This window comes from Heptranchias perlo, chromosome 4, assembly GCF_035084215.1.
Source record: "Heptranchias perlo isolate sHepPer1 chromosome 4, sHepPer1.hap1, whole genome shotgun sequence".
Taxonomy (NCBI): domain Eukaryota; kingdom Metazoa; phylum Chordata; class Chondrichthyes; order Hexanchiformes; family Hexanchidae; genus Heptranchias; species Heptranchias perlo.
In genome coordinates this window covers 85,544,097-85,556,980 of record NC_090328.1, presented here as the reverse complement: position 1 = coordinate 85,556,980, position 12,884 = coordinate 85,544,097, and the positions used below count along the sequence as shown (strand labels likewise).

Here is a 12,884-nt window from a genome sequence, read left to right as displayed (position 1 = left end):
GGGACGGAGCAAGCGGTTGCTGTCGGTTTTAATGTGGATCCGGGAAACTAGAATCAGTGCTCATTTTTATGGCCACTTGGCTTCATAGGGTTGTTGCCAACAGCAGCCCTACTTCTGCAATAGCACCAAGTGTAAACTGCTGCCTCTGAGGACAATGACAGCCACATAAAAAGATGGTTTTTGTGGGCTTCTATGGAAAAGTTAAAAAAAATCAGGAACATGATTTTCCTCTTTTGCATAACGCACTGAGGGAAAATTAAGCCTGTATGATCAGGTCAACATCATGAAAAATTATCAGTGGCTTGAAATCTAAAAATTAAATGTTGCTCTTTACAGGTATATGTGGATTTACAAAGCAATGGATATAAATAATGTGGTCGTGTTATTAGCTTAAGTAGAAACTCAGCCATTTTATCAACTTATTCTGATCAAAACTTGACATGACTTGAGGGTGTGAGCCCCACAATTACAGATGGAACAGTTAGTATACAACTGTACTAATGACTGGGGAATTCTGAAGTTCTCCCGACTCAATAAAGCTTTTGTTAGCTTGAACATAACTGAGTTTGTACCCTGCCCACCTCACCCACAGTTTCAAACAAAACTCTTACTCAACGCTTCCACTGCTTACCATACTTCCTAAAGAAAATTAATTCTTGTGTCTCGAGCAAATGGTTTCTTCCTTGAGAATTTTCAGAAGTAACTAGGGAAGGAATTCTAAAGTTCCCCACTTACACATCAGTGAAAATGATGACAGAGATAAAAGCTAAACAGAAAAAATTTCACTGACTGCAGATTGATGGAGTTGATACAAGTTTACATCTCCCAGTCATTTCTGGTGTTTATGATGCTGTTTTGGAAATTGAGGAGAGTATCTAGACCACACTAGGGCCTGGGACTTTAACTTGGAAACAGCCCATATTAAGTTAGCTGCACGAATTAACCATCTGACTGCTTAAATCACAGAAATTTCAGCACAGAAAGAGGCCGTCAGCCTAAGCCAGTGCAAGCTCCACTTCAGAACTTTTTAAAATGTTAACCACTTTGCCTTGAATGATACAACTTTCAAAAAAAAAATATTCCACTGAGGAAAAAAGGGTGTAAAAGAAATGACAGCCATCCGTGGCTAAGTAAAGAAATTAAGGATAGTATCCGACTTAAAACAAGGACATATAAGGTAGCCAAACTTAGTGGGAGGATAGAAGATTGGGAATTCTTCAAAAGACAGCAAAAAGTAACTAAAGGATTGATTAAGAAAGGGAAGATAGATTATGAAAATAAATTAGCAAAACATATAAAAACAGATAGCAAGAGTTTCTATAGTTATATAAAAAGAAAAAGGGTGGCTAAGGCAAACGTAGGTCCCTTTGAGGATGAGACCGGGAAATTAATGGTGGGAAACACGGAGATGGCAAAAATGCTGAACAAATATTTTGTTTCAGTCTTTACGGTAGAGGACACGAAGAATATCCCAACACTGGACAAACAGGGGGCTCTAGGGGGGGGAGGAGCTAAATACGATTAAAATCAATGAGGAATTGGTACTCAGTAAATTAATGGGACTCAAGGCGGATAAATCCCCTGGACCTGATGGCTTACATCCTAGGGTCTTGAGGGAAGTGGCAGTAGGGATTGTGGATGCTTTGGTAATAATTTTCCAAAATTCTCTGGACTCGGCAAAGGTCCCGGCAGATTGGAAAACTGCTAATGTAACACCCTTATTTAAAAAGGGTAGTAGGCAGAAGGCTGGAAATTATAGACCAGTTAGCCTAACATCTGTGGTGGGTAAAATTTTGGAGTCTATTATTAAGGAGACAGTAGCGGAACATTTGGATAAACATAATTTAATAGGACAAAGTCAGCATGGCTTTACGAAGGGGAAGTCATGTCTGACAAATTTGCTTGAGTTCTTTGAGGACATAACTTACAGGGTGGATAAAGGGGAACCAGGGGACGTAGTGTATTTAGACTTCCAGAAGGCATTCGACAAGGTGCCACATAAAAGATTATTGCTCAAGATAAAGAATCACTGGATTGAGGGTAATATTCTGGCATGGGTGGAGGATTGGTTATCTAACAGGAAGCAGAGAGTTGGGATAAATGGTTCATTCTCGGACTGGCAACCAGTAGCCAGTGGTGTTCCGCAGGGGTCGGTGCTGGGTCCCCAACTCTTAACAATCTAAATTAATGATTTGGAGGTGGGGACCGAGTGTAACATATCAAAGTTTGCAGATGATACAAAGATGGGAGGGAAAGTAGAGAGTGAGGAGGACATAAAAAACCTACAAGGGGATATAGACAGGCTGGGTGAGTGGGCAGAGATTTGGCAGATGCAATACAATATTGGAAAATGTGAGGTTATGCACTTTGGCAGGAAAAATCAGAGAGCAAGTTATTATCTTAATGGCAAGAAACTGGAAAGTGCTGCAGTACAAAGGGATCTGGGAGTCCTAGTGCAAAAAAATCAAAAAGTTAGTATGCAGGTGCAGCAGGTGATCAAGAAGGCCAACGGAATGTTGGCTTTTATTGCTAGGGGGATAGAATATAAAAACAGGGAGGTATTGCTGCAGTTATATAAGATATTGGTGAGACCGCACCTGGAATACTGCATACAGTTTTGGTGTCCATACTTAAGAAAAGACATACTTGCTCTCGAGGCAGTACAAAGAAGGTTCACTCGGTTAATCCTGGGGATGAGGGGGTGGACATATGAGGAGAGGTTGAGTAGATTGGGACTCTACTCATTGGAGTTCAGAAGAATGAGAGGCGATCTTATTGAAACATATAAGATTGTGAAGGGGCTTGATCGGGTGGATGCGGTAAGGATGTTCCCAAGGATGGGTGAAACTAGAACTAGGGGGCATAATCTTAGAATAAGGGGCTGCTCTTTCAAAACTGAGATGAGGAGAAACTTCTTCGCTCAGAGGGTAGTAGGTCTGTGGAATTTGCTGCCCCAGGAAGCTGTGGAAGCTACATCATTAAATAAATTTAAAACAGAAATAGACAGTTTCCTAGAAGTAAAGGGAATTAGGGGTTACGGGGAGCTGGCAGGAAATTGGACATGAATTTAAATTTGAGGTTAGGATCAGATCAGCCATGATCTTATTGAATGGCGGAGCAGCTCGAGGGGCCAATTGGCCTACTCCTGCTCCTATTTCTTATGTTCTTATGTTCTTAAAACTTCATGGTCTTATCTAGATGAGTTGACAGAATAAACATTTTGAAACAGAGGGAGTAGAGTTCATGTGATGAAGTCCTGTCATTCACATCAGTGTAGAAACTTAACAAGCTCATGAATACTCATCCAGTTCTGGTCGCCATGAAACAAGAGCTCTAGAGACAGTCCGTAGAAGAAGGGTGGGGCTGATCCCTAGTGTTAGGAATCTGAGTTATTAGGAAAAACTGCAGAAGCTTGGGCTTTTAAGGTTAGAAAGGAGGCATCTGAAAAAATAGAAAAATGTGAATAGAAAATGTTAACCTAGAATATTACTTTAAATGAAACTGCGGAACTAAGTCAAGGGGACGCAGGTTAAAATTAGTAAAAGGTAATTTTAAGACTAAAATCAGGAAACTTTTCTTCACACAAAGAGTGATAACGTGTGGAATAGGCAAAAACCATGGAATCATTTAAGGAACAACTGGATGTCACAATGAGGGATGTTAAGATCTCTCTGGATGGATCAATTATGAATGGCCAAATAGCCTTCTTTACTCATCTTGTGATCTTGGTGTTTTTTGGTGCTCCTTCTCTGCATGGTCAAATATACGATGCTGTAATGCATGGGGTCCATGGCTTACACAGAGAGCTCTTGTTTCTGGTCAGACCAGGAGGCTATCTTTTACACTAGATGGAGGATTGAGTTGCTTGGCTTCCAAAGAATCAACTTTAATGGAGGTGCAATACAAGTTTCTGGTCAATTAAATGTAACTGAGTTGGTTTTAAAATGTGTTTTCATTGAATTATTGAGCACTATATTTTGGGTAGCTTCGGTTCCAAAATATACACTAATCAAGAACAAAGGACACGTCGATTTGGTAATCCTGCTAAAGTCCACTACTGTTTTCCATTAAAGAGCTACTTTGTGAAAATGTTGATTTCATTCTGATTAATTCAGCTTAGTTTAATTAACACACCAAAAGTGAACATTTTGTTTTAATTTCACACTAGGTGTAATGCTTCTCAGAATTATTTAAATGTGTGGATGTATTGGATTTCTATTTTGACGACAATGCTAATTTGAAAACCTAGGAGATCGTCATTAATGCTCATAGAAACCTGAGGAAAGAAAATAACTAAGTGAGAGGTCAGCTACTGAAACTTTTAATGACACCATTCATCTCAACCTATGCTCTCCTGGATATCCTCTGGACTGCTTCAAGGACCAGCTCCAGAGTCAACATTACCTGCTTTTTATTCAAACTTAGCAACTTCTCGTTTCTCAAGGTGGAAGATGATAACCAAAGACTTTGCTGGTTACAAAATACTTTTGCTTTGAGCTAGCTGCAATCTTCTTATTTTGTATCAGCTCAAATTGAGAATGACAACCGTAAACCCTTTGTTTCTGCAACACAACAGGTTGTAGCCTTCAATACTTGTTGCTATTCTGAGGGATAGCAAGAACAAAGAGATAGGCTACAACTAATTCTTTGACCATCTGTCTATGTAAGCAGTGAATTTCAGTGGCTAGCTAGACAGTACTTTTAGCTTTAGGAGGCACCCAGATAGCTCGCTCCATCCAGGGGCAGCTGGTAAAAATAGATAGCACAATGAGTAAAGTAGCTGTGTAACTATGTCCATATTTCAACATTTGAGGTATTTCTACAGGAGGAAACTCACAATCATCAGTAGGTTTTTCAGCCACTATGCCCAGTGATGAACCCACTGCGAGGAAAAATAAAATCTTTTTTCATTATTTCAAAAGTAAATTCCTTTTCCTTCTCTCAATTTTCCAAGTGCTGTGAATGTTCCATAAGCTGTTTTTTTTAACTACCTGTTTTACCTAAAAGTCATCCATTAGTGTGCTTGAGTGGGAAAGATTCAAATTTTTTAACCAAATATTATGCTTTTATTAATTGGGTGACAAGACAAGTGTGGAAGGCAGGTGGCTAGTGTGGTGTTGACTCACGTGTAGCCGGCGTTGGGCAGGGTTCACAAGGTTTGTTCCAGCCTTTGCCAACATTGTAAGAACAGCAGCACATTTTTTTGGTTAGATTGAAGGAGAGCTCATTCTCACAGGTCTCGTTGTAATGTCGATAGCACAAGCTCTTTCTCATGTCTGGAAAAAGAAAATATGGTATGAGAATCCAAAGCCTGGCGTGCGGTTTAAATGTCTGTTGGAATATTTCTGATCTTACATTTGTTGGCAGAACATTTAGGTTGGACTTTAGATCAACACATTCCAACTGATTTGTTCTTTGTAGCCAGCCAGTCAATCATGTACTGCCAACACTCTTATTAGATGTCAATATAACTGGGAATTCCAAGAAAAGCTTGAGGTGGCTGTCCATGATGAATGTGGATGATATAAGTGGTGGGGAGTGTAATTAATTTCAACATTTGTTTAAACACACTGGGGCAGATTTTAGTCTTTACTAGCTGGCTTCTCTTCATAGCATAAGAATAAAGATACATCACTTGTTCTTATTTGCAAGTGTAGTGTCTTTAATTCATACGTTAACATAAGTAATATGCCTCAAAAATCTTTACGTTTCATGAAATTTGGATATCAAACTCACTCCCTTAAAACACTCCCATATAAATCCAAAGAGAACTGTATAGAAATACAATATTAACTAAAATATTCATTATGTACATCTGTAATATTTGTTATAATGAATTGCCTTGTATTTCCTTTAGCAAGGGAGTCAAAGGTTATAGTAGGTAGATGGGAAAGTAGGGTTGAGGTCACAATCAGGTCAGCCATGATCTTATCAAATGGCAGAGCAGGCTCGAGGGGCCGAATGGCCTACTCCTGCTCTTAATTCGTATGTTTATCTTCATGTTTGACCTTTGAATAGTCTTGATCCTGAGAGTGGAATACAGCTGCAATCAAGAGATTATTCAAATTTAAATATTCTAGGAAAGGTGCGAAAGTGCCAATTTCCTGAAGAACTGTGGGCATAACTTTCACTCGGAGCCGGGTACCCCACGTATCCGCTGATATCTGCATGGGGAACCTGGAAGCGAATTGAGTATGTCACAATTTGCGATCACAACTCAATTAAAGGTGAGTATTTGAGCTTCCGGGTTTCCCACACGCCAGGCAGCCAGGACAGGATTGAAAGGAGCTGCAAATCAGAGGGAGGGGCAGGAGGGAGAGAGAGAGATTATCGTCACTGCAAAAAAATCAGAGTGGGGGAGGGGGGGAATGTGGACGACATTGGGGGGGGGGTGTCCAGCCAGCATCAGGGATTGGGAGGGGGGGGTGGCCAGGGTCAGCCAGCATCGGGGATCAGGAGGGGTCAGCCAGCATCGGAGATCAGTGGGGGGGGTGGGTGGGGGAGTCACCCAGCATCGGGGATTGTGGTGGTCAGCCAGTGACGACATTGTGGCAGTCGGCCAGCATCGGGGATTGGGGGTGTCAGCCAGTGACAACATCAGGGGGGGGGGGGTCAGTGAGCATCGGGGATTTGGAGGGGGGTAGTTAACCAGCATCGGGGATTGTGGTGGTCAGCCAGCAACGACATTGTGGTGGTCGGCCAGCATCGGGGGTGTCAGCCAGCATCGGGGGAGGAGGGGGGTCCAGCATTAGGGGGTTGGGGGTTCGGGCCATTGTGGGATCCCGTCAGCCAAGTGAGATTGTTGGGCCTGGATGAAGCATTCCTGCTCCTTCGGGCCCACAAGCAATGCAATAAAGGCACTCAGCTCATGGATCCGGCCCTTTCCATCTGCTTTCACCTGACATGAATCGGAAGCGATGGGAAACTTGAACAGGTAAGGTTAAATTCATTTAAGTTTTCCAATACACAAAATATTAAGTACCTCAAGTGTTACATTGCCCCTTTAAGTATCGGCCCGCTGGCTTTATGTGGGGGCGGTACTTCCTGGTGTCTGCTGTGCTTATGCTTACAAACATGCCTGGGTTAAATGCAGAAGTGGATGTGTTGGAGCTGGGATGCGGTCTCGCTCCACTCCCACCCACCCTCATTCCACCCGTTCTTGGGGATTAAAGTTATCCCCTATATGTCCTGACTTTGCTTCCTGAGATAGCATTCATCCAGATTCAGATAATTGCCAAGAACATCACTGCAATCGGGACATTACTTAACAGATGGAAGTACTTGAGGTTAAAGGCCATGAACTTTAAAAGTCAAACTGGATCACTGATTATCTCCTTGACATCTACAATAACAAATCCTCGTTCCAATGCGTTAAATGATGATGTGCGTTTTCGTATTTTTGAGAAAACCACAGAAGAAAAATTGTTTTCAGATGCTATCTTATCAGACTCGCATTGTAAATTCAACAACTTTGAACTTTGAAGGATTGGTAACCAGCAGGACTCACCCATACAGTTGTTTCCACCATTGATCTGCATGTACTCTGGAGGGCAGACACAGGTGTAGTTACCCAAGGTATTGTAACATGTTCCAGGTCCACAGATACCAGGGTAAGTGACACATTCATCAATATCTGTGAAAACACACACAGTGGATTATTTCTTAATGGGAATATGATGCATACTTTAGATCCCTAACAATTATTTTTTCCCTTTTAATCAACTACATTGATGCATTTAAAAAAAATTTTACTTTGGAACAAACCGGAATTTAACTGAAATGTTCCAGGTATTGACCACTCCTTTCCAAATATGCCTGTACCTCACCTTCACAGATCCGGGTGTCTTCATTTAAGTAGTAGCCAGCTGGGCATTCACATTGGAAACTGCCAAAAGTATTGACACAGTTACCACCTTGGCACAGGCCCGGCAGCTCCTGGCATTCATCAATATCTGAGAAGCAAAACACAGCCAGGGAATCATTCACAAAGCACATCTCAAGCGGCACAACCTCACTAAAACATTGTCACCGATCCACGTCAGCTCTTTGAACTGTTTGAATTTGATAGCATTCAATCTGGATACACAGAACAAAAATTAGATTCTGTGGGGTGAACTTTCATGTGTCCGATTCCATTGGGCAGGTGGCATAGTGTTGTGAGAGTGTTGCCTACCAATGGAATCGGGGCGAGGCCTGAACCATTTTAATTACCAGACCTCATCTGAATAATCTCGACAAGCTGCCAAAGCTGAACCAGCGCCGACAGGCAGCTCACTGACTGGGAAGGGGGGGGGGGGAGGGGGGGAAGGTGGGGGTGACGAAATCCAATGGCTCCTCTGCAGAACCAAGCTGGAAGTGGAGCCGTGGGGAAGAGGGCAACAGTGGCAGTGCATGAGAAGGTTTTTGTGGGGCCAGGAAGAGCATTAATGCTTCTTCTGATGCCACAAGAATCATTTTAAAAGCTTTCTCTTACTGTTTTTTTGAGCACCTGCTGCGGTCCCTTTGAGGACTGCTAGTTAGGCCACTCTACGCAAAGTACCAATGGATGGAGCATGCACAGCACATTCTCTGGCCATTGGTACCTGGAAATTGCACGGGGTGGGGGGGTCCCATGTACCTCATAGGACCCCAATTTGCATACCTCAATGAGGCTCTGGCTGCCCATGTCCAGGACTGGATGGAAATGACAGTGGGCGGATCAGCAGCAGAAATGGGCGTTAAGAGGTGCACTGTCATTTTTCTTGCATTACCGCCTGTTCCTGCTTGAAAACAGGGACACAAATAGGTCTCTGTGTCTGTGTATCTAAACAGACAATTTTAAAAAAATGTTCAAAAACTTAAATATTAATATTAAAATGCAATACAGATGCTAAAAGACTTGTATCAAAATGGCAAAAACACACATAACCATACCTTTCACTGTCTTAAATAGTAATGACTGCTGAGCCCACTTTTGGTAATTTTTTTCCTGAGGATGAATTTTGTGAAGCATCATGACTATCCCCCTCTTTTTCTATCCAAATATCAATAATTTAAGTGAGAAAGTCAACAGGAGGAATCCCAGCCCTATTGTTGAGACAGAGTAGAAGGAGCTTTACTCTACATCTAATCATGCTATAACTGACCAGAGAGTGCACTTCTCCAAAACTGGGTGCCCGAAACAGAAAATATTTGATGCTTTAATACTGCCATCCCTTATCATGGTAAGTAAAAAATTTACACAAAAATTAAAGATAAAAGGAATAGAGGTTGGGTAGTACGTGATGACGTACATATGTGCACATAGTGCAATTTGGGCTGTAAATATAGAAATATGTGTAATCTAGGCAAAGTAGTCACATTGCACGAGTCAATAGCTACATTATTCAGTTAATGGAAAAATACAGTAAGTGCAAACAGAAATTACAATTTATATTCACGATCTGTTATTGAAAAAGATTTCGATCCATTGACCTGTGTTCACTAACAGAAAAGACATGAAGAGAAAAATAGATCCTTAAGCCCTCTAAATAAATATATAACTAGTTAAAGTGAAACAATGATTCTCTCCATGATGGAAATCCTTCTAGAAAGAACTCTGTAAGGTTAAGGCCCAAATCCTGAATTAACGTATGAGAAATTTCCCTTTTGTGCAGGCAGCAGAAATTGGAATTGGAATGATGGCAAATATTTTAGGTTGCAATGGGCCAAAGATGAATGGCTCTTCCAGCGCACTTCTGCTGTAACCCTCACAGGAGTGTACTGGTAGAGCTGCAAATTAGCCCAGGATCCAGTTCTGCTCGGTTTTGGCTTTCCCCAGGAATTTGCTGAATGGCCTGTTATAGGCAGAGCCTCCACCTACCCTAAACAAGGCCACTGACGCAGGGGGGGAAAGGGACAGGGACTCCCTAGCTCTGCAAATTCCTCAGAAGGATTGATAGCGGTACACCTGGGGAGACCAGGCATATTGACCCGCCAAAAGGTAGAAATGGACCCCACCTGGGGTTCAGGCAGGGACTGTGGCAATGATGCTTTGAAGAAAATAAAAAGTACAATTTAATTTTTTTTAAATTAAATGCAAACCCGTTACAAAGGGGACCACTGGAGACACTTTTAATTTCTTTCTGGGGGGGCTCTGGTGTACGCTCCCTCCACCATTCCCCCCCTCCCCTGGACTCGATGGGCTGAATGGCTTCCTTCCATGCTGTAACCTTTCTGTGATTCTACAGAATCGGCGAACTCTTCCGCAATTTGTGGCCTGTGGAACAAGGTGACAATCATAGATTTGTGGGGGCCTGCCATTGGTATGGAAATGAAGGGATCTTCCTCTGTGAACTTTGGCAGGGTCAGCAGTGGAGGACCTGGGCAGGCACATTTAGGCGCCCCCAGGAGATTTTCAAGGCCCGAGTACTTTGGGCATTTGGATGGAATGTTTCTACACGACTATAAATATCCACGTACTTACCCTCTAAGATGACAGTGATGGGGTTGGGCCTAAATCCCTCACCCCCTGGACAAAGTGTCTTGTATTCAGCTGTGAATATAAATAGCACATGCATTTAAAGTTATTATTTGGCAAATGGATAAAGTGAATTCTGTATAATTTTCTGTACCAATGCCTCACCTTGTGGTTTACGTATAATTATAGCAGAGTGTACTAGAACAATAGATTAAAGTAGACTCTCTGCTTAATTTTCAGGAGTCCAAAATTGGATTCAAAAGGGTTGAAATCACTCCGCGATATTAAAAAAATCATTTTGTACAAAATTACCTGAGTGCTTTATTAACAAAATGTTTAATGGGTTTACACCTTTTTTAGGTAGTAGACAAAGAAATTTCAAAGATATATGTTAATGTGCTCATTACTAATATTGCACAATGCGATTTCAATTCCAAAGTATCAGGCTGAATCAATTGTTCAATAATGCCCATCAAAATCGTTGGTATCTGATTAGAATGTGAACTCTCTACCAGGTACTTGGCTGCATGGCTAATTTTAACACTACTGTGAAGTCTAACTTTGAATTAGTTCAGACTTGCGGGTAACCAATTTGAAGTTACGTTCCATCATGTATCTTTTATTGCCAATTCATTTGTTTCTCTCTGGCCCTCTGTAGACGAAGCCAAGCACATCATTTACATTGTGAGTTCACAAAGGTGATTTTTCACTAATCTACCCTTTCTACATCTCAATTTTAGACATTCTTCCAAAATAAAATGGAGACTAGTTCCTGAATATCATTGTAACATGGGACTATCAAGATGGTAGAAGGTCCAGCAATTCCTATGTTTTTAATATTATCTAATCCTGGAATCTTGGAACAACAACATGCCAGAAACGCACACCTAACTGGGCCCAGACCAGAAGATAGTTCTATAATTGACCTCTGAGAGTAGATGACTATATATATATATATATATATGCATGATTTTAGTTAATCACGTTCTTTCACATAACTTTGTTATCAATTTCTGTATGATTGAAGAAGAAAAACTGCTGACTCCCAGACTGTGTTTCACAGATTTTAAGAGCTTCCAAGGGCACAATATATGACAAAGAGAAGGACCATTACTGAGCTGTACTATTCTTAGCAGAACTTATTCCATTGCCATGTATACAGGAACATTTATTTTGTGGAAACTAATCCGATCACTTAGTTTACTGCCTAATTTTTTTACATGAGCCTTATTTAGCAGTGCTTAATTTTCACTCATTATCATCGAGTTAAAAGAATAATCCAGCTTGTGCTATAGTATCACAACATTTGGTGATTAGGGCAGTAAAGAGCCAATTTTCTGAGTTTGAAGCTTTGCTTGCCTGCCACACATCGAGAAATTTTCTGAACACTGTTCACACAATTCATTTTATTGGATGGAAAATTGTGGGCAGTGTGCTTGTGATTTCCTGATACGCGCAGCCAATGGACAAGGCTCCTGCCGGCCAAACAAACTCAGAAAATTACCCTCTGGAAAACTAGACCGATTGTTGGTGCTTCAGTCATTTCATGTAAATATGTCTTCTATTAAAGTTGAACAGCAATAATCAAATACTAACTTGCTTTTAGTTATTCTCAGTAATTGGAAGATAAATAAATGTTGGTCTCCGTTTGATATATTAGTAAAAACTTTACAAAATCATACATGAAGAAGATTCAATGATGCAACAAGCCAACAACTGATATTTATATAAGGGGCTATCAGCACAAATGAGAGCTAAAGGATCATTTTTAATATTCATTGATCTACAAATGCACTCTGAAAGAGTGTACATACTTGTATTGACATCAGGACAGACTTCACAAGGGTTACCCCAGGCACTTCCCAGAGAGCAACAGCAAGAGGCACGAGTAACACCAACACCAATATCGACACTACAGGACAGGCCTCCATCACCTCTTTGGCCATATTCCAAGAAACAGTTCCCAACACGAGTATCTACAGCAAACAAATACAAAAATTAACATTGAGAAAACTTTTACAACATGTAAAATAGTCTACATATTTCTGACTTTTGATCAAATACATACTATAGGGTAAATTTTGCCAGGCAAGGTTCTCAGCATAGAATTTCACTTGTCAGGTGCTACGGATTGGAGAATCAGTCAGAGAGGTCGGTGGACCTGATTCATTGGGCCCGATTTTACCAGGGGTGCGGGTTCTCGGCGGGTGGGCAAGCGGGCGCGTGGGTGATGCGCCCGGAGAAATTAGTGGGTTTCCTGCGCGATCGTAGCAGGCAACGCACTAATTGGAGCCACTTACCTGCTCCTCCGGGTTCCCCGCTGCTGGTCTGCACGTCGGGCGGGCTGCGCATGCGCAGTAAGATCTGTCAGCTGGAGGAGCTCTATTTAAAGGGGCAGTCCTCCACTGACAGATGCTGTAAGAAATAGCAAAGGTGACTGCATGGA

General features: G+C 41.5%; 1 protein-coding gene across 1 annotated transcript in view; it reads right to left on the bottom strand.

Moving 5' to 3' along the window:
• Positions 1 to 12,884, bottom strand: part of LOC137321079 (fibrillin-2) — a 394,436-nt gene that overhangs the window by 87,781 nt on the left and 293,771 nt on the right. Inside the window, exons 37-41 of the mRNA XM_067983259.1 lie at positions 12,253 to 12,414; positions 10,445 to 10,513; positions 7,827 to 7,952; positions 7,508 to 7,633; positions 5,127 to 5,276 (exon numbers count right to left, since the gene is read on the bottom strand). Of these exons, the coding sequence (XP_067839360.1) occupies positions 5,127 to 5,276; positions 7,508 to 7,633; positions 7,827 to 7,952; positions 10,445 to 10,513; positions 12,253 to 12,414 (633 nt within the window). The remainder of the gene's footprint in view (positions 1 to 5,126; positions 5,277 to 7,507; positions 7,634 to 7,826; positions 7,953 to 10,444; positions 10,514 to 12,252; positions 12,415 to 12,884) is intronic.